The sequence below is a fragment of the Gouania willdenowi genome, chromosome 9, assembly GCF_900634775.1.
Source record: "Gouania willdenowi chromosome 9, fGouWil2.1, whole genome shotgun sequence".
Lineage (NCBI taxonomy): Eukaryota > Metazoa > Chordata > Actinopteri > Blenniiformes > Gobiesocidae > Gouania > Gouania willdenowi.
The window spans coordinates 32127891-32149622 of record NC_041052.1 but is presented as its reverse complement, the minus strand read 5'-3'; the positions used below and the strand labels follow the sequence as shown (position 1 = coordinate 32149622).

Below are 21732 nucleotides of genomic sequence, written 5' to 3'. Positions count from 1 at the left end.
TCTCCGGTGGCCCGCCATGCGGACGGACCGGGCTTATACCAGAAAGGCCTCCTAAATGGACACTTCACTTCACTCACTCCCAGCTGGTCTGGCTCATCACACTGACAAACCCAATCCCTCCAATTTTAATTACACTTCAACACACCAACCCACGGAGGGTGAGACCACCACTTCTACCCTCCGGAGCTATTACATCACATACACATATATACACATAGGTTGGATGGGAAACACCGCTCCCCTACATCCGCCTTTTTTTAATAGCACTTCCTACATTCACTAAACACACACATTCACTCAGGGGATAGGGAAGTGCCTCTCCATTGGGGCAGGATGCTGGCGGGGGGCCTTGGGGTTGGGGTAGGTGGCGGGATGCGCTGGGTGCTCGGCTCCTTGGGGCTTTCTCAGATGTGTGTGTGGGGGGCGGTGGCTGCTTCTCGACCTGGGATCTTGGGGGCATCTGGGGGGCTGCTCAGCCGTGGGGGGTGGCCTGGGGCTCCTTGGCCCCCACTCTTTCTGCTGGCCTGGCTACATCTCCAGGCCTAGGGCGGTTACTGGGTTTGCAGTAGCGGTTTTTGCACAAAAACTGGTCTACGATGCACTGGCACGCCTTGGGATGTGGGATAAAACTCATACTGGGCTTAACTTTAGACACGTTAATCCCACTCACTCCTTCTCTCTGTCCACAGCCACCACCACTATAGCTAAGCTTCACACTTGTCACCAGACTGGCTTGATTACACAACATAAGAAGCACAATATCTTCTACAACTTCACATCTCACTCTCACTGTAAAATAATCTATTCTTCCCCACCCTTTCTATTTCCTACAGTACCTTGAGTCTCTCCTCCCTGCTCCCATCCCCTTTTTTTACCCTTAGGTAAAAGGGGTGTTTCTAGACCCCCTGGTTTCTAGACCCCCCTGGGGGCCCTAGGCAAGAAGGAATATGGGGCCTCCCGGCCCCAGAATGATGATGAATGTAGTCCAGGATGAAGAAGAAATACTTAAGAAATACTTAAATTAAATAATTGACATATAAAATAAATAACATAGCTAGCTAAACTAAATGCAAACTTTACACACAATATATACAGTAAATGCCAGAAAAACAAACACAACTGAAATGTGTAAAATTTTAAGTATGATAAAAAGGCTACCGAGCAAAGCAACAACAAAAAAACAAGGAATTGAAGTGGAAAGCAAGAGTACACTAACCATTTCTCGTTGAATTTTCTAACCATGTCTCATTGTCATTTTGTAATTTTCTTTGGTGAATCTCCCGAGATGGATTTTCTGAACTTTGGGGATGTCCATGTCTGTTATTTGGAGTTGTTCTTTTCTCACAATTTGACACAAAGCATTGTCATTGATAGCTTTTGGCCACAGCGCAGGATCATCTGATATTATTTGATTTGCTATTATTTGAGTACCATCTGTTCTGGTGATGTGGTGTCATGTGGGTGGTGAGGAGGTGGTGATGGACTGCTGTGCTGCCATGCTGCTGCTGCATGAAGGTGCCATCATGTCTTCTTCTTCAAGACCCCCCTCATGATCTGAGGTTGATATTGCTAGAAAGAAAATCATATAAGAAGCAATTGTTTAAGACCAATATTTGTGTGGTCATATTAAATCAGATAGCTCCCATGATATATTTTAAAAAGTTAAACTAAATAAGTTCCTACTTTCATGTAGAGAGGAATGCTGCTGTTGCTGTTGATGTTGTTGTTGTAGTGGTGGTCCAAAAAACTTCAACAAAGCACCTCGAGGAAGAAAAAAGAAAAGAGCACAATGTATTTGGTTGGCTTGCATAAAGTAAAGTAAAGAAAAGAAATGTGCATGCTACACAAACACGAAACATATGAGATATGTATGGAATAATTAATGAACATTAATTTGCAGTAACAACTTTAATGCCTCATGTTATCATTTTATTTAATGTAACATTTAGGCTATAGCGGAACATCTATGGATGTATCAGTTTTACCATTGGACAACAAACGCTTCATTCTGGGATAAAATATCATTGGCAGCAAAGGACTGACTTATTGTGTGACTATGAATGTACAGTATGTACACAGCCATTGGCAACAAGACTTATGATGTGTAAGCAAAGCTGGAATACTTCTTAACAGAAAGCTGTTAAAATTGGTGTAAAGTCAGAATAAATGTGCTCTAAGTTTGTTATAACACAGAAGTTTGTTGTTAACCACACTGTCAAATTTGAATGATTAATATATACAGTACATATAAACACACTTTATGAATGTGTTTAGAATAAAATGGCTGAATTCACTTTACACAGACTTAAATGTGCAGTGAACTTTTCTGGTGCTGGGTGGATGACTGGGAGTTTGGGACAAAGTGCCTGGGACTAACTGGGACAAACTTTTTTATAATGTAACACACATAGCTTACACGTTCACACTTACTACTGTCACGTTTTTTCTTTTCATCCTCTTCTTGTTTTTTTCTTCTTTTCATGAGCCCCGAGGGATATGTCCGCTTCATTTTATCTGTGTGTGTTTGATAACATCAGCACGTTGATGCAGGGACTGGTAGTAGTGGGGCCCCATTAGGGAGCCACGTTAGCTTGGCCTTATAAATATAAAAAATGCTTTGTGCTAATGTAATTATTGTATTTTACATTGACAGATTATCTGAAGAAATTAAGAGTAGATAGAGAGATACAGTAGAGAGATACAGTAGATAGATAGATAGATAGATAGATAGATAGATAGATTTATTGATCCACCGTCATGGCAGCTCACATCAGATAAAGTACAGTAAAAAAGACAAAAGAAGGCAACACACAGAAAACCCCAAAAACACCTGAAAACTAGTGCAATGAAGATACATAAGCAATAAAATAACAGAAGCTATATATATATATATAAAATGAAATATACTTAGAAAAATATAAATAAAAAATAATATAAAAGGTATATAGGATACAGAATATATACATAATTACAGGCGGGGGCAAGGAGATATATTTACATATTTAGTAGAATGCCCCAGACTGTTTTATTGTACAGTCGTACAGCGGTGGGAATCAATGACCTAAGGCCACTACAGCCACAATGTAGGACTGAGTAATAGTCAGTCTGAACACTGCAAGTGTCAAGGATTAATAATTTTATGGATCTATTCTCGTAAAAATCTCTTAACCTACCATGTTCTCAGAAATGCAGCGGATCCGACGATAGAAGAAGAGTAGCTTCTTCTTCTTTGATTGTTAATGGCATTTGGCACCCAAAATGTTACATTACTGCCACCTTTAGGAGAAGAGCTGCTGTGCAGGAGCCCATATATGGAGGGTTAGCTTCCGGAGCTAAGCATGGAGGAGCTGAGTGTCGAGGAGCTGCAGCTGGACTCCTCTCGTCCAACAACCTCCGAGCTAACTCACCACTAATGTAACACTGCTCACCCCAAATTACAGCTACAATAATAATGTAGTTGGAAAAGTGTTATTATCCCGGACGAGAATCAGAAGCTCTGAGAAGTTCATTTCTGGAGGTTGAGGACCAGCATTAATCACACAAGACAAAACAGGTGTATGCAAGTGAAATATATTATACAGTGTTTAGTGCAACCTTGAGTGAGATGTACATTATTTGGTCATGACCATGAAATTATTAGATACATACACAAAAAAGTGTTGGCTGTATATCTCCCATAACGTAGTCCAGTTTATGTGTGTAATTTGGGCATGGGCTGTGAAGTCTCCTACCACACTGGTGGAGTGGATCAGGACCTGTAATCTTCCAGGACTTTGAGGCATGCAGGGAAGACTGTGGCCGACCCGTCCCCCCCCGGACACAAGCTGTTTTAATCTCTCCCCTCTGGAAGGAGGTTTCAGTCCATCAAGACCAGAACCTCCAGACACAAAAATTGCGTAGAGAGCTGCCTTTGCACGTAACCACGCTATGCTAAATGCTATACGTAAGTTCACAGCACATTAGTGAATAGATATCACGTGACCGCTGCTGCTACGTTCTCTAGCTAGTGGGCGGGATAACGCTACAGTCAGGAAGACAGTGCCAGAAATGATAGAGAAATTTTCTTTTGAGGAAAAACGACAGCTCTTAAAAGATGGCAGACCAACACCTGAGTTACCAGAGCTTCAGCAAAGGTAAGGTCAGAAAATTGTTGGTATTTTCTACAGTGAAAGGTAGGATTGGGTTTGTGGATGCTCCTCACTGAGGCTGTTCTGAGTCATCATTTTCTGTTTTTGGATTCGCTGCCGTGTCATGAGATATATCTTGTTGGGAGAGTATGGAGGCTATATAAAATAATATGTTTGTGTTTCTTTAATGGTGTTTATGATGGTGATTTTGTTAGATGACTAAATGCTTGTTGGGTTTTTTCTTTCTTATTATGAATTTTATATTTTGATAAGCGCATTGAGATGACTTTTTTGGAAATTGCTTTATACAAATAAAATTGATTTGAATTGAATTAACACTTGATTTGCAACGTGCCAACCCAACCCAGTGGTCACGGCACATCACTGGTACTAAGCAAATAAAACCATTCTGAAGCAAATCTGTAACAGGTCTCTTGATGAGGAGCGAAGACCCTGAAGGCTTTTTTATTTTATTTTTTTGACACGCATGCTGTGTACTTTGGGTGCAGCCTGCTCCTGCAGGTTGTCACTCTTCTCTCTCCAGCAGCTTCCCTGCAAGATATAAAGCAGTTGTGATTAATCACAATGCGCTACACCTGTGATTAATCAGCAACAGTACCTCCCTGAATCACATCCCACACAGCCTCTCCCTACTATGCTAACCACCCACCACAGAATCAATTTTCAAATCCAGGTTCTGGGTAGCTCACCATCAAATGTTTGATTTAAAGTGACTTGTTTATGCACAGCACTCGCTTCAATCTGGTTCAGTTTAACACTGATCGTCATCTGCTGCAACCTGATTGTAGGCTTTCCCAATGCCGTCACAACAAGCTGCTCCGCCATGTTTAAATCACATGACAGTAGATTTGACGCTAATGTCTTAAAGGGGTTACCCACAATTCGCAAAGTACATTCACTGTTTAATGTCATTCATTTAGGACATGTTTCATGATTTTTCAGAGTTTATGCTTCGAGATTCACCATAATCATGGATTGGAAAATTATATTTTTATTTAATTAATTTAGACAATTTAATGGGATGTGACATCGCTACTAGCAAACTTCTCCTCCACATCTTTCAGAGTTTTTTCTGGCAGTCTGTGCAGCAGTTGTTTCATATTCCTTCCAAACATGTTGTGTATTTTTCCAGGTGAGAGGGTCATTTCTCTGAGTCTGTTGTCTTGTGGAAATAACTATCATACTGATACATAATTATCATCATGACAGACTGTGAAGCCTAATTTTTGCTTCTGATCCGTAGTTGGGAATTTTTGGATCAGCACATCAGTTCTTTCTGGGTGTGGCAACTTGACAATTCTGTCAGGCTGGCCACGCCCCCTGTCGCCCAATGTTCTCTGGAGAAGAGAGTCTCTTCTCCAGAGAACATTGGGCTCATAGGGACACATCAAAGCAACCAGCAGATGCCTGTGAGGAAGACTGGCAGTTGACAGTCGAAACATGTCATGAGATCCAAGTAGATTTCCTGAAAAAAGTTGTCTGAATAAATGAAACCTTAACATATAATGATGATGCAGGCCATGGTGAGATTTTGTCCAAAATTGGATTAAAGCAACAGGCTCATTGTTGTTGATCTTAGCTGACAAAGGACAGATGGGCTTACTCGGAGCAATATTTGATGCTCCTTTATATACCTGTAATACATCAAACCCCTGAAGCAGTACAATCAAGAGAAAAGCTCTGTAAAATGATGCACTATTTTGAAAATGTATTTCAATTAGGGGTGTCAAACGATTGATTTTTTTAAATGCACGACTTCCATAATTAACTCATGCTTATTCGCTAATTAATCGCGTATAATCTGTTCTGATTGTACATTAAAAGGATATTTTTTTGACTTTTTAATGCTCTTATAAACATAGGAGTGGACATGCTTACATTATGCAAAAATATTTATTATTGCAACATTTAAAACTCAGCCCAATAGGAATGATCAAATGGGAACATTAACATGAATTCAAAATGGACAATGTAATGTCCAACTCAACAATTATTAAACATCCAGTTTTCAAAGAGCTTAAAATAAATTGATCATTCTGCATCACAGCAGAGACATTTTCAATTTGTCATCTAAACGTACCACCTCAAAGCAAATAGCACACATGATTGTGCCTAACCAGCTCAGATGGGAAGAATTAAAACATGCCACAAAACACAAAATCATCCCTTACTACAAAAGTAGGCTCAACAGTGTTACAAAAAATAAAACAAAGAAATTGTGCCATTAACAGCTCTCATATTGTATTCAACATAGTCTGTGTACGTGCAGTCATTTGATGCACGCATATTACTTTTGTTTTGTCATGTGAACCATCTAGCAGGACTTTGAAGCAGAACTTTTCATCCAAAAGCCCTTTTTCCATGCTCATAGCTCCACGCTGCTCTACCTTTATCCACAAACATGTTGCTACCTGAATTGCCAACCACACACGGGGCCGCCCAGATGTTCTTCTTTGTGGTCTTTATCAGTGGTCGACCTCCACCATTTGCGGCATTACCCCCTTCTGACACGGAGTGTGGGGAAAAGGGAATTTGCGTTAACGTGTTAATAAGGCGTCATTTTTGACAGCCCTAATTTCAATATAATAAAATCAAAATTAACATATAGGTCTGCATTTGTGAATGTGTTTAGGTCAGGTGGCCTTCACGTCCAGTACTGATATTCAAACATCTTCTGATTGACGTTTGAGAAAAAATACAAATTGATTCTCATAAAAAAAACAAAACTTTTTGTCCTGTAATTTCACAGGTGAGGAAGAAATTGAAAGTCCTGACTGTCTCCGGATCGTCTTGCTTGGGAAGACAGGAAATGGAAAAAGCTCCTCAGGAAACACCATCCTGGGAAAACCAGTCTTTAAGGCCAAGACTTGCACTGAACCAGTGACCAAGCGTTGTGAGAAGGGTCAGGGCGAGGTAGACGGGCGTTCAGTCATCGTAGTGGACACGCCTGGTCTGTTTGACAGAAATTTTTCCCACGAGCAGGTTTACGAAGAGCTAGTGAAGTGCATCAGCATGTTAGCTCCCGGCCCGCACGTCTTCCTGCTGGTGTTACCCATCGGAAGATTCACACCAGAGGATGAGGAGACCCTGAAACTTCTCAAGAAAGGATTTGGGAAGAACGCTGACAAGTTCACCATTGTCCTCTTCAGTAAAGGAGACACTCTGGAGCATTCCATTGAACACTACATCCAGGAGAGTACGGACTCCTTCAAGAAGCTGATCTCAGACTGTGGAGAAAGATTCCATGTGTTTGAAAACAAGGACAATAATCGTGCCCAAGTCAGGGAGCTGATTAAGAAGATAGACGCCATGGTGAGGGCGAATGGAGGAGAGTGCTTCACCAATGAGATGCTGCAAGAGGCTGAAGCAGCCATCCGGAAAGAGGCAGAGAGGATTCTGAAGGCGAAGGAGAAGGAGATGGAGAGGGAGACGCATGAGCTAGAGAGGAAGTACAAGGCCGATATCCAAAAGATGACAAAAAAAATTGAAGAACAAAGAGGAGAAATCGACAAGGAGATAAACCTGAGGGAGAAACAGCTGAAGGAGAAGGAAGACATCATCATTCAGCTGGAGATAAAGCATGAGCAAGAAATAAGGATCACGGACGAGGAAGAGAAGAAGAACGCCCATGAGAAGCTGGAAAGCCTGAAGCGTTATGAAAAAACTGAAAAACTACAGGCAGAATTGAAACAAGATGTCAATATGAAGGAGACTTTGGAGAAGGAGCTAGAGAAGGTGAGAGCAGACACAAGGGAGGCTCGGGCCGCCTGTGAGAGAGAACGTGCAGAAAGGGTCAAGGAAAACCATCAGAGGATGCTGGAAAAGTTCAACGAGATTCAGAAACTGAAGGATGAGTACAAACTGGAGAAGGAAAAACTAGGAAGAGAAACCAAGGAAGAGGAACAACGACTTAGACAAAAGGAGGAAAGTAAAAGGAAAGAATTGGAGGAAAAACACTTGATGTTCGTGCGAAAGATGAAGGACTCACACGAAGAGAAAGCTCGGAAACAGGCGGAGGAATTAAACGGATTCAAGGAGAAGTACTACCATGTGCTAAAGGAGCAGGAGACGTTGAATAAACACAAGGAAGCTGAATTCAACCTGATGAAGGTGTTGTGTACGCTCAACGAAAAGACAAGGAAGAAAAAACAAGCTGAGGAAATCCAAAAGGTAGTGCAATGTGTCACCAAGAGAAGAGAAAACATCAAGAAAGTCCGCAAGCTTGTCAAACGTCAGGAGCGGGAGATGCAATCTGAGAAGGACCTGAATTCAAAAGAAATGCTGCAGAGCGAACATGAGAAGGAGATTGCTGAGCTCATCCAAGAGCTGTTGAACAGATTAGACGTAAACCCGTGTTCCATACTGTAAAAGATGGACTGCATCACTAGGAGGAACCTCCCAAAGAGGCAGAGAAACTTACGCTAATCATCAGTCCAAGAACTCACCAGCTTGAACCCCACCACAGTTAATTTATCCAGCCGTAACCACGCAACCAGACTCTGGAGTGGATCAAAGACAATTAATAAATACACTTTGGTCTGCACCTGGAAACGTGGCCTCGGCTCTACTCTGTTCCTCCGATCGCTTAAATGAAACGGCCTACAGATGACAAGGAAATAAATCACATCTACATTTTTTCCTTCTTCTTTGCCCTCATAGCACTGAATAAAACATAAACTAACATTTTCTCCCTTTCAAGAACAGCACCCTGGTGAGCCAACATACCTAGTTGTCTCCATCAGATGGACCAGGGCCAAAAACACCTAAGAGCTCTTAAGATACAAGGCAATCCCAATCTCTCTGGCTTATCTCACCAGCCTGGGAAGCATCTTCCCCCATTACATAAGAAAGACACAGACACTGAGGCTTTGATCACAAAATAGCCTCTAATCATGAGTTTGTTCTGATGTTTCAAACGTTTTCTTTAGTTTGAAAGAGGGACTGCTTAACTGTGTCAATTCTTTTACTACTAGAGGAGACCCTGGCCGATGTCCAAAAAGCGGTAAAAACAGTCGCACATTTGGAATTTTATCACTCTTTTATGACTCAAAAACAGACACCGGAAAAAGGACCAAGGAACATTTCTTCAAATCCTGCAGCAGCTGCAAGCAACCTGCAGGCCCATCCTCCCCAAAGAACAGACACATTCCACAGCGATTAGAGGGATGTAACCTGACACCCTAGATCAGAGACATCTTTTTCAACATCAAGATTGGAAAGTAAGAAATAAAAAATAAAACCTACAACACCCTCCGATGACAACATCCAGTGAGCTCGTAAAGTAAGATGAACAACTCCAGTGAAACGCAGCAGGAAAGGCTTCTCACTTCTGCTGGTTACACAACGGAGCTGTCGTGAAAGCGTCTGTTTGAGAAAGGGTAAAAGTGCACACACGCAATTCTGGCAGAAAGGTGGTTTATAACTTAACAAATTCGCTCAATCGAAAATTCTAGCTTCATAGTCCATGATTTTAATTTTGGTATAGTTTTATCAATTTCATTACTTTAACTTTCCATTCTTCCTCCTCTTCCTCAGAGCATTAGAAAACCCCTATAAATCCCAAATTCACATGAACATCTAAAACACTCAGAATGTGTATATACCATACATCTGTGTCTAAAATGTCCATTTTGTGTGATACCAATGAGTCAAAATAACTGTGAATAATTGTGAAACTGCCTAATTTATAATCATTCATATACTTATGTTAATAATCTGTAAAATAAACATGTACATCTTGTAAACGCTGTGTTTTTATTGACATTTAAACTTTTATTAAACCTCTATTCTGACGTTTCAGGTCTCCATCCTCTAATGCAGTGGTTCTCAAACTTTTTTGAGTATTCCCACAAGAAGGAACTTTCAAGCTCCGCCTGCGTCCATTGCCCCCGAATAATCCTGACAAATAACACATTTTTGAAATTTATTGAACTAAGAGGGAACAAGTAATATATTTCATAATAAATCAAAAATCAGTCATACGTACTACTCATACTAAGTTTGAAGTCTAAATGAGTATGTAGTGCGTTCACGTTTAATAATTTTTTTAAGTGTGCACAGTGGACACACTAATCATGATACTCAACCATTCCATGATGCATTGCATGCGGAACGTAAAGTCGTCCTGGGACCAGCTTCAAGCTAAAAATCAAACATCCCATTTAAAAAAAGCATTTTCTCCTATCTTCCATTAGTTTTTTAAGGCTTTTGTAAATAGGGCCCTTGTTTTGAAGTTAATTGGAAGTTTGGTCAGTAGCATGATGGAGGGTCTCCAAAAATCTCAAAATGTTGGGATAAAATGTGTTTCCGCGAGTTTAATGGTCAAATGAGCACATGTTGATATTCTACTTGGTCACTTTCTCACTTCAAATGCTTTCAGAACTTCCGAAGTGGAGAATCAACAGAGATATTTAGCCTCAGTGTGCTTCAGGTTTTTGTCCTTGTAGGTAATCATACTTATAGTATATAGTAGACAGTATATGAGTTATTGAGGTCAGTAAGTTTACTGTTCTGATCCACTTCACATGTCAACATAAATCATTATTTTTGCACTTTAGTTCCACGTTACATTTTGTTCCCGGTCGCATATCTAATGCAGTCTAATAAATGAATGCTCTTTCAATTTTTAGGCTGTTTATTATTACTTTCTTTCTGTGTAGGCATTTTGTTTAGTGTTAATGATCTTTATTGTCAATGAAGAAAGGTTTTTAAGAAGATTGGCATAAAATTGAAAATCTGATCCTGTTTGTCTTGCACAATGGACATAGAATGAAAATAGTTGAACAGCAGTTTAAGGTCTGTCAGAGTTTGACTGACATTGCTCCTGAGGCTGATATACTGTAGTACAAGGTAAGAAGAACTGATGGGGGAGCAATGTATCAGTCTGGATCCCATAAAAACTGACCATAAAAAGCTGTTAATGGTCTGATATGCAGACGTTGAGCAGTAAGGAGCTGAATTAATGTGAAAATTGAAACTCATCAAAATACATTGGAATCTCTGCTAAACATAACAGGAGTACAGCAGCCCACCTATCTGCTCGTTCTGATTGGCCGAGTGGCTTGAAGGGCACCCTCATCAGCCAGTAGAGTGTGGCCTATGTAATCGGCCTTTAAGTGGATTTTTCTTGGAAAATTGCTAAATTATTGGAATGCGGCCACTACAGCGGTGCATTCAATAGCCTGGAAAATACAATATTTCTTTCAATCTATACATAAATGAATTTCACAGAAGCTCAACACTCAAATATGTTTAATAAAAGAAATCAACAGATCAAATCTAATCATCAAGCTGGCACAGCATGGCCACACCACGCTTCACCCAATGTTTGGGGGGCTGTTGGGTGGGCAGCATCATGGACAGGATGAAGTTGGTGGAGTGACCTGTGGTGGAGAGTGTTCCCTTCCTCTCACTCGTTTTATAGAGCGGACACTCATAGACATTCTGAGCCTCAGCAACGATGTTCTTCTCAACTGTGAAATGAGATGAGCACTGATTTAGAATGCACTTTAGGAATGAATCTCCTTTTTAAAAGTCGAGCTCCTTCAGTGGACATGGCCCCGGGCAAAGGGTTGTACCACTCACCAGGTTTCAGCCATATGATCGGCATGGGGTCGAAGAGGGCTTTGGGCTCTTGCTCAGCAAGAACTCCACTGAAAAAAGTTACAAAGAAATAGTTAATCGTCAATCAATGGCAGCATGTATACAACAACATCATAACAATCTTTAATAAATACATTTAAAAAATGAAATAATATGTAGTGGTTTGGAATGTGTTTTGATTCAACATATTACACGCAATATAAAACAGAAATACTCCCATGATGTCAAACGACCTTCTACAATCTCAGTCTTTGACGAAGTCAACGCTGTATCTCTGGTAACTAAACACCAAAACCACTTTTTTCAGCAGAAAACAAATGTCTGTGGGTAATTGTAAAAACTATGGTACATATTTTATTATTAGTTAAAAGTGGCTGGTAAAATAGGAACATGATGACTTCCTCTGAAATTTAGGAGAAATAAAGAGTTGCATGTTGAAGCTTAAATTATTGTTTCTCAAATGGGGGTACGTGTATAGGGGGACGCGATGCAGAGAGAGAGAGAGAGAGAGAGAGAGAAGGAAAAGAAAGAAAAGAGGAAAATGTAAAAAATAAAAGCATTAAAAATATGGGGTTCATAATGGTTATTTTTAGTTAAAATTATAATCACAATAAAGATGATGGAAATAATATTTATTGGAACATTAATTATATAAATACATCTATTCAGGAGGTATTAAATATGTTTCATTCCACTTAAAATGTGTCCATCATTATGCTCTATAGGTGTTATTCCAAAGAATTCTGAGCAAAATGTTGACAAAGAAGGTACTTAGAATCAGAAATAATAAAAAGGGGGAACTTGAGCCCAAAAAGTTTGGTACCCACTGGGGTTGATCAAACTGGTAGCCAACCGGATTTTTCAGCACCAATGAAGTTGCTGAAAGTTTCTTAAAGGTTTGTGAATATAGATTGTTTTTTGGAGATAATTTGGAGACGTGTCTTTATGATTTCTTTTTGAGCATGGCCAATGTGAGAGTTCTCTCAGGCTGGCTGTGCCCCCTGTCGCCCGATGTTCTCTGGAGAAGAGAGTCCCAGGGCCACTGGAAGTAATTTTGATCAGGGGGTGCTGTGAAATATATTTTTTTGAGAGGGGGACAAAAAACCTATGAGTCTATAGCATACCTGTCAAGTATCCCGTTTTCATTTCATTTTATTTATTCTTTTTTCATGGTAACGCAACATAAATTGGTACAACAATCCAGAAAACACAACAATAATACATTCCATGAAAAGAAGAACAGGAGTAGGATGAAGAAAAAATCTTCTAAACTCCTCCCCCATTCTTAACAAAAACGTTACAAATTAGATGGCCTCAACGATGCCAAAAGATAACAATAGCCCAGAACAGATGTAATCAACTTTCGATTTTAACAATTTTCACTTTTTTTATTATTTTTTTAATTTTATTTCTCAATTATTATAAATGATTTTGCTAAAACAACAGTTGTTGTAAATTTAACAATTTTCACATTCATCTTTATACAAGTTAAGTATGTGCTGTTTATACTTGTATTTGAATTGAAGAATATTTGAACAACATTTTAGATCATTTTCTAGAGAGTTCCATTGTATCACACCAGATACTGAGACACACATTTTTTTGAGGGTATTTCCTGCAAAAGGTTGTTTTAAGTCATTATTTCTTCTGCTTGTCTCACTGTTTACAGTAAAAAGGGTTTGAAGTCCATGCGGTAACAGACAGTGTTTTGCTTTATGAACAACTAATAAAGTTTGTAAAGAAACCAAGTCCATCAGTTTGAGTAGTCCTGACCTCAGAAACAGTCCTGTGGTATGCTCTCTTGGAGCAACTCCATTAATTATTCTTACAGCCCTTTTTTGCAAAAGAAATAAGGGCGTTAAATTAGTAATATAAGAATTACCCCATATCTCGGAACAATACATTAAATATGGCAAAATAAAGGAGCAATATAGAATTCTCATTGCCTTGTAATTCAACAGAAACTTTACTTTACTTAAAACGGCAATGTTTTTACAAATTTTATTTCTTACGTAAGCTATGTGCGACTTCCACTTAAATTTTTCATCAATGAGAACTCCTAGCAGGGAAACTCCCGTATTTTCCCGCCATCTTCCCGTATTAGTATTTTCTCGTAATTATCCCATATTTTAATGTAATAATAATTAAAAGATGTCTTACTAAACTGAACGCCGTCACTAGCCTCGCGAGAATTGCCACCTGAAATGGCCTGAGTGTCAGTTCTCACGAGATTAGTGTCGACAGCGGCAAACAAACCCGGAAACAACTCAGAACAGAGATGATGCCGGCGAAAAAAAAACAAAGAACTCGTTTAAATACGTTGTGAAATGTGACAGAGAGTTTATCTTTCTATAGAGCAGCAGGATGTGATACAGTTACACGTTCTGTTAGATTAATAACTGAGATTTTAGCGTGTACCACAGCGGAAGGAATGACATAAGTCACCATGAAAAATCAGCCAATCACAAGCTCCATAAATATACACTGCTTTAAAAAAGTGTTAAAGAATGTAAATTCTGCAACAAATGTGTCTAATAAGTCATTAGTGAATACCAGAGAACCACATGAGAGAGCATAAGAAATTATCAGAAAATATATAATGAAAATAAAATGTTAATGTCTAACTGAAAGACAAGCAACGTGAAATTAACAGTAAATAATAAATGTGTTGACTTGTATATAAACTGTAAGTATATTAAATAAACACATCACAACTTCATCTACCCATTTATGTTTTTATTTAGGCTGTTTTATAATTTAGGAATTAGAGCTGGGTGATATATCGAGATTCAAGATGTATCGAGTTTTTTATTTTGGCGATATAGAAAACTATAATATTTCATGTATCATAGGAAACAAAATACTAGTTTAAGGAGTCACTGATTTTACTTCTCAGAACAGCATGTAAAGCTCATTTAGATGGATTTCTGAGTGCACATATCGATCAGCTGTTTGTTAACTCACTCAGTGCCATTGACGAGATAACTCGTAATTTTAAATCAAAACGCTCAGTGCCATTGACGAGATAACTCATCATTTTAAATCAAAACGCTCAGTGCCATTGACGAGATAACTCGTCATTTGCATTTTTTCACGGGGATTACGAGAAAACACCCTGGCGAAGGTCCCTCATCAATATCTAAGCTGTGGGGTGTTGTAGTGACCAACTGTGCCCTGAAGATGGTAGCAGTGCCCATTTAGATGAGAGATTAGCCACTGATGCTACCCAGCAAAGCGGGAGGAAGCAGGAAAAAGGGAGATTATGGAGCTACAGAGTGATATTGTGACGTATCAAGCAGCTCACAGCTCCACGTACAAACACAAAACATGTGTGGACCTGAGTGGGTTATTGATAATGTTGTGATCGTGAGATAAAACCATCAACTAACCGGACGAAACGGGTCATCACGTTCCCAGCAGCGCACACTCAACCAGAGCATGTGTGGAACTCATGGATAGTGTGGAGATTGTGAGATAAAACCATAAAAAAACAGGGAACGCAGTGACTCTCTGTATGTCCGGGAGGAAGAGGAAGTTGTGTGTGCAGAATGACAGGAGAGAAAGTTGGAGGAACGCCAAAATATAGTAAGAAATCTATTCAACTCTGACCCAGATAGCAAAACAATAATAGTTTTGCCATCAAAAGCCCAGTCCCTGTTTTTTTTTTTTAATGTTTTATATAAGGAAACAATGTTCAGATGTTAGAGTTGTCACTAAAGTAAAAAATAGCTTTAAAGTCACTGACAGGGTTTTTTTTTACAAAAAGGATTTTTTTCTCAGCTTTTTGCTCTGAAACTGAAGATTTGTGTAAAACTTGCTCTATTCAACAGCTGATTACAAAATAACGAAACGAGCTGAAACAAATGGGTTTTTTTTATTTTTATTTTTTTTATGAAAGTAGAGGCTTCAGTCTTTCAGAATCTGGTGATTTCAGATAGTCATAATAGAAAATATTCTGTGGGTCTAAAATCAGTCAAAATGCTCAAAAACAGCTGGCATTGAGGGGGGTAGAAAATCTGAAAATGGCTGGCAATGAATGAGTTAATAAATTTAACCCAGAATTGTTCTTCTGGTCAGACTTTATTTGATCAAATTATCTAGATTTATATCGTATATCACCATTTTGAGAAAATATATTGAGATATGAGTTTTGGTCCATATTGCCCAGCCCTAGTAGGAATATTCACAGCATTTCAATGTTAATAAAGGTCGACCTACCAGATTCTGATCACATAACTGTATTTAGTAAGTGGTTGACAAGTGGGTATTTTAGATTTCTTGTACACCTATCTTAAAATATAAGGGGATCTTGGTTGAGCGGGCAGGACGGCTCATAGTGGGCGCCAGAAAATCCAAAACTTGACATGTATGCCTATAGGCATATTTAAAATACATTTTTAAAATAAAAAAATAGATTGAGATTCACTATTGTGTTTCCGTTGCGGAAACCCGGTGGCCGGGAAGTGTCAGGTGAATGCATTTAAAGAAATGAACACAAATGCAAAAAGGTCACAACACGAATGCAAAATGGCCACAACGGAAGTGTTTCCGACAGACCGGACATACAGACGGACACGTTTCTGGCGGATGTTTTTAACCCACCAGAAAAGAGAAGAACAAGAAAAAGACATCGAAACGCGTATGAAAGTAAGTGAAAGTTGATTAGGATACTCTTATATTTTTCATATCAGGCAATCATATCATAATACCCGTCCGACTGTCCGACTGTAATACCGGTTTCTGTAAATGCATTCACCTGACACTTCCCAGCCACCGTTTTTACAGTTAAGGGTTTTTAAGGAATATCTCTCATTTAACTTTACATAAAGTATATCATGTTTAGTATCCAACTGTTTGGGAAATTATGATCTTTGCTGTGATTCTGCTTTGAAAGTGATAATTTTACTGCGTTCTGATTTATACTAGATTTCTTTTCACAAAGAGGTTTGTCATTCAAACACAAAGTCACACCTATATACTGTAACTCAACACCCCCAACTCAACAACCTAAGCAATCTAATTGGCTCCCAAAAACACTTCAACCACTATGGAATCACAGGAGTGCCAAAATTAAAAGGAAATGCATGTGGAAATATAAAGTGAATCAATAATACCAATTTGTAAATAAAAAGAGAATCAATAATAAAAATGTGGAAATATAGAGAGAATCAGTAATGAAAAAATATACAAATGTAGTGTATTCTTTTTCCATTTTGCTTTTGCTTTTTCCATTTTGCCATTACTTTTTCTGTTTTGTCTTTGTTTTTTACATTTTTGTCATTGCTTTTCCTGTTTTTCTTTGTCTTTTCCATTTGCATTTTGACATTGCTTTTACTTCATGACTCAAGCGATCGGTAAAAGCAATGTCAAAGTGATGACCCACCCACAGCTCTTGCAGGTCATTCTGTCCAGGCTGATTAGTTGATACCTGTTCACACAATACCTGCTTCCCATCGCTATGTATTAGCAGGCTCGGGGAATAACGGATTACAAGTCACAGTGTTACGTAATCAGTATACAAAAAACATGTAACTGTAATCTGTGATAGTATATTAAAAAACGTGTAATCAGATTACAGGTTTTTCTTTTGGGTTTTTTTTTGTAAAAATGGGGATTATTTCGGGGATTACATTTTAAAAGCAAGCAGAATATGCATCAGTGCATCAACACACAGTGTCGTCATTACTTTGACATTGCTTTTACCGACCGCTTGAGTCATGAAGTAAAAGCAATGTCAAAACGCAAATGGAAAAAATAAAGACAAAACAGAAAAGGCAATGACAAAAATGAAAAAAGAATATATCACATTTGTAAATTTTTTCAATATTGATTCTCTTTATATTTCCACAGTTTTATTATTGATTCTCTTTTTATTTACAAATTTGTATTATTGATTCGCTTTATATTTCCACATGCATTTCCTTTTAATTTTGGCACTCCTGTGATTCCATAGACCACTAGAATCGCTTAGACCACAATAAAACCGAAGCACAAAATTCTAATCATGGGATTTCGGTGGTGCTGGCGCTCTGGCCCCACTGCAGTGTACGTTTATTCTCGTTTGTCAACCTTTATTTTCTTTGTAACCTCAAAGTCTTTTCTTTCATTAGACCTTTTAAATAAGTTGCGCATCCCAGAGATAAAACCTCCTGTTCCAACCCAAGATGCTGATCACTGAACCAAGAACCAAGCCTGAAGGAGCTGAACACTGAACTACAAGAACCAAGCCTGCACGCACTGAACAAAGGCCAGTGAGGCCTAACACAAGTCAGAACCAGTGGAAATCTGCTGACTGAACGAGCTGTGAAACCCTCTGAACAAGAAACAGAACCATCCGGCCTAGCACAGGCCAGAACCAGGACCAGAAAAGGACCCTTTCGGACACCCTCCAGTGGTCCAGAACCAAGCTTAGCTGCTTCAGACTCCTCTCGCAGTTTGCTCTGCCACAAGAGAAGGACCACCGACCAAGAACCCATCAGAACCGTCGTACTCTGGATCTCAAATTCTAATCGGGCCAAAAGTTATCGCAGCCACATGGTTCCACACTGATCTTCTCATAGCTCTCTCACCCCCTAACACACACACACACACACTAAAATCATGCTACTTTTCTTTCTTTCTTTCTCTACTAAGCTAAGTGTATATACATTCATCCTTAGCTTAGTGAGCGTAGCGCTCTTTTAGCTTTATTGTGTTAGAAGGTTTTAACTTGTTGTGATTAATAAATGTTTATATGTTGAGAAGTTGTCTGTGATTTATGAAAATATTACAATCATAAGGTTTGTTATATGGAGAGTAGATAGTCTTGACAAGAGTTCACAACCCTGGATGACAAGGTATTAATAACTAATTAAGTGATTTGAAACACTTTAACTCGATTTCAGATGGTACCTCTTGGCAAATTACTGTAATATAAATAATAATTAATATTATAATTCTTATCACTCCTTGTCCAAGCTCCTGCCCGACAACTGGATGTGTATTAATTGCTCTAGGAGCCCCGGCCATAATCAAGGTATTTTTTTCTTTTTTTTCCAGGCTCGACCCACATCATCCAGTTACTCTTTAAATGATGATAATAAGATAATAACAATAAAATCTACTGTACCTTTGTCTGTCCCATCGAGCTCCATCCAGAAACAATCCATTGATATAAACGCCGTCTCCAGGTGCTGCATCTGACTCATTGATAGGGAGGACCTGTTAGAGACAACCCCGACACACAGGTCAACACACACTATTGTCAGGGCTGCAACGACGCATCTGCATGACACGGCACGTCTTTGACCTGGAAATCAAAGCTGAGTCGATCGATAGCGACATGGTACTTCCTCGCGTAGTTCTGCATGGCTCCAGTTAGAAAGGCTTGAGTGAAAAAGAAGCCGGACAGCCAAAAGACCGCAGGTTTACCGATGTCATACCAAACCTGTACACACACACACACACAAAGTAAAAGACAGTGATACACAAAGTCACACCGTTTTAAATCATCAAAGAACCTTACTTGTAAAGATTTAATCCTGGTGAGAAAGTCGGTCATGTAACTGCCTAAGGGCTTGAGGCTTGGGTAAGAACGTCTGGCCCACGTCTCGGGGACTTTTCCGACCAACAAACTACCAGCAACTGCCTCCAACTCCGCACCCATCACCACAAGGCCCTTGATCGCCTTCTGCAGATTTTGCAGACTTTCACGAATTGTGCTGCTCAACCTTGGAGAGCAAAAACAGAGATTGATTTGCATTGAATGGCAGATGAAGTGTTGTTTTACCAGATGTTTTGCAGAGGGTTAATGCGTACACGTTGTAGCGCTCCATCTCCTGGACAAGAACTGTGTTCATACTTTCTTCGTAAAGAACAGGAAATTTCAAGAGCGCTGCCTCAGTGTCAAAATTGTGTGGAAGCTGGAGAAAAGAGCAAATGTTGTTTTCATAAAATGGCTCTGAACTGAGATGATTTTGACCAAGGTTGGGGTCAATTACTTTTTTCAATTACAATTATGTCTTCAATTATCCATGTTTAATTACAACTCAGTTATGACTACTGTGACATGTTTTTTCCAATTACAATTAAAGTGACAATCTTTTTCCCATGAATGTCAAGTGCAATCACGTTCTCAATTACTAAAGTTTAAATTCAATTAATCACAATTACTGAGCCTGAAATAAATAGCCCCATAAAACATGACCTTCCTCTTGTGTTAGCTTTCTGTTAGCATCTCTTATGATAACAGGTCAGTTTGACCCATCTCTTAAATCATCTGTAAAATAAACTTAAAAATATTATCTATCATTTCATTTGTTTCTCATCTCTTGGTTACCTTGTTAGGCTTCCTAATCAATGACTATATTGGTGTTAATAATTTTGGTGTAGGTGCCTTTTTTCTGACAGTATAGCCCTAGATTTAATTTTTTTATTTATTTTTTTAAATGGAAAAATGATCCTGAAGAGAAGTGACAGGTGGTAAGAAAACTTGCTCTGAAACATATTTTAATAATTGTTAACTACGTATGTGTAAGCCATAGAACTGTAACATGGTTCCACAGGTTTACGTTCAAGTAAAATATAAATAACAGTTTTTATATAACTTCCATCCCAATTACAATTACAAAGTCAATTACAATATCTGAACTCAAATCAATTGAGATTACAACAGCAACAGATTTCTTCAATTACAATTATATTTACTTAATAATTGTAATTAATTACCCCAACCCTGGCTTTGACACCTGCCATCCAACACCAATGCTAGAGTAACGTTATAAACTTGTTACAGTGGTCACAATAAAGAACTGTTCCTATTGGGTGTTCACCTTTGTCAGGATGTCATTTGTAATGTCCAAGAGGGTGTGGTCACTCCCAGAGCTTGCACCTACTTTAGCTCCTCCCTCCTGGGTGAGCAACAGTGAATCAAACAGCAACTTTGTTTGCTGCAGATCTTTGGAAATGTCCACATTTTCATGCATTCCAAACACCTCTGGATGCTGGCCAACCGGAAGATTCTAAAACAAGTAATAGAGGTATTGGTCTGAATGATGATGTTACACGTTTGCCTGCACGGGAGTTCGTTCGTACCTCGATGAAGACGACATAGTCTTCATAGGCAGACTTTGGAGGGACCACATATTGACCACTTGATGAGAAACGATAGCCGGTGGTGGCAACGATTTCCTTGTTATAGAAGTCGCCTAAGATGGTCATTAGCAGTCGTCTGTCCCAGTCGTCTGTCACACGGCCGCCGTAGTTACACTCCCCGGTCAAATAAGTGATGGCCTCAAGGGGCACCTCGTCATACTCACTGACAAACATCTGAAGTGAAACAAATACAATGAAATCAGATTCCTGTGAACAAGAACATGCCCAAAAACAAAGAGCTTTGTCCAAATCTACCTGTAGCTGTCTGATGCTGATGTGAAGGTCAGACTCATTGAAGCCATAAGGAATGTTCCAGCCCAAGGGACCAAATTTTTTCCTCTCCTGAACAAGAGCGTGAAAGAAACACAGCCCATACAGGAGCTTCTCCCAAACCTGGCAGAGAAACCTCAGTCCGTAATCAATACACACTTAACACACATCAGAACATGTTCACTTTAGGGTGTAACGATTCATCCATTAGATCGATGAATCCATTTATATTCCTACTATCCAACTACATCGATCTGTGCTCGACAAGTTGGCCTTCCTGATGACATTAATCGATCTAAAAAAATGTAAAAGATAATCAATCAATTGTATTGATACAATCAAATAAATTATTGGATTTAAGCACAGCAGACTTTACTGTATATGGATGTGTTTTAAAAACTATTTTAAAATTAAAGACATTGCTGTCTGTGACAGTTTTAGTCCTCTGAAAAGTCACTTTAATGATGCTTCTAAAAAAAGGCGATTTTGGGGCCTTCATGCATATGCATTAGTGGGCATGTCTGTAGACTCAGGCTCCACACCACAGCTGATCACCATAGCGATTGTCTTTTGCTATCCT

General features: G+C 39.1%; 2 protein-coding genes across 4 annotated transcripts in view; one reads left to right on the top strand and one right to left on the bottom strand.

Annotated features, from left to right (window-relative positions):
* The window catches only part of LOC114469249 (uncharacterized), a 30661-nt gene extending 20712 nt beyond the window's left edge, over positions 1–9949 (top strand). For all 3 annotated transcript variants that reach the window (XM_028456559.1, XM_028456558.1, XM_028456560.1), the window contains one exon: positions 6898–9949. In XM_028456559.1, the coding sequence (XP_028312360.1) occupies positions 6898–8516 (1619 nt within the window). In that variant the 3' untranslated portion in view covers positions 8517–9949. The remainder of the gene's footprint in view (positions 1–6897) is intronic.
* Positions 9950–11426: 1477 nt separating this feature from the next.
* Positions 11427–21732, bottom strand: part of dnah12 (dynein, axonemal, heavy chain 12) — a 54191-nt gene continuing 43885 nt past the window's right edge. The window contains exons 65-73 of the mRNA XM_028456557.1: positions 21138–21275; positions 20823–21056; positions 20561–20749; positions 19548–19651; positions 19255–19459; positions 19039–19176; positions 18859–18950; positions 11733–11800; positions 11427–11620 (exon numbers count right to left, since the gene is read on the bottom strand). Coding sequence (XP_028312358.1) covers positions 11427–11620; positions 11733–11800; positions 18859–18950; positions 19039–19176; positions 19255–19459; positions 19548–19651; positions 20561–20749; positions 20823–21056; positions 21138–21275 — 1362 coding nt within the window. The remainder of the gene's footprint in view (positions 11621–11732; positions 11801–18858; positions 18951–19038; positions 19177–19254; positions 19460–19547; positions 19652–20560; positions 20750–20822; positions 21057–21137; positions 21276–21732) is intronic.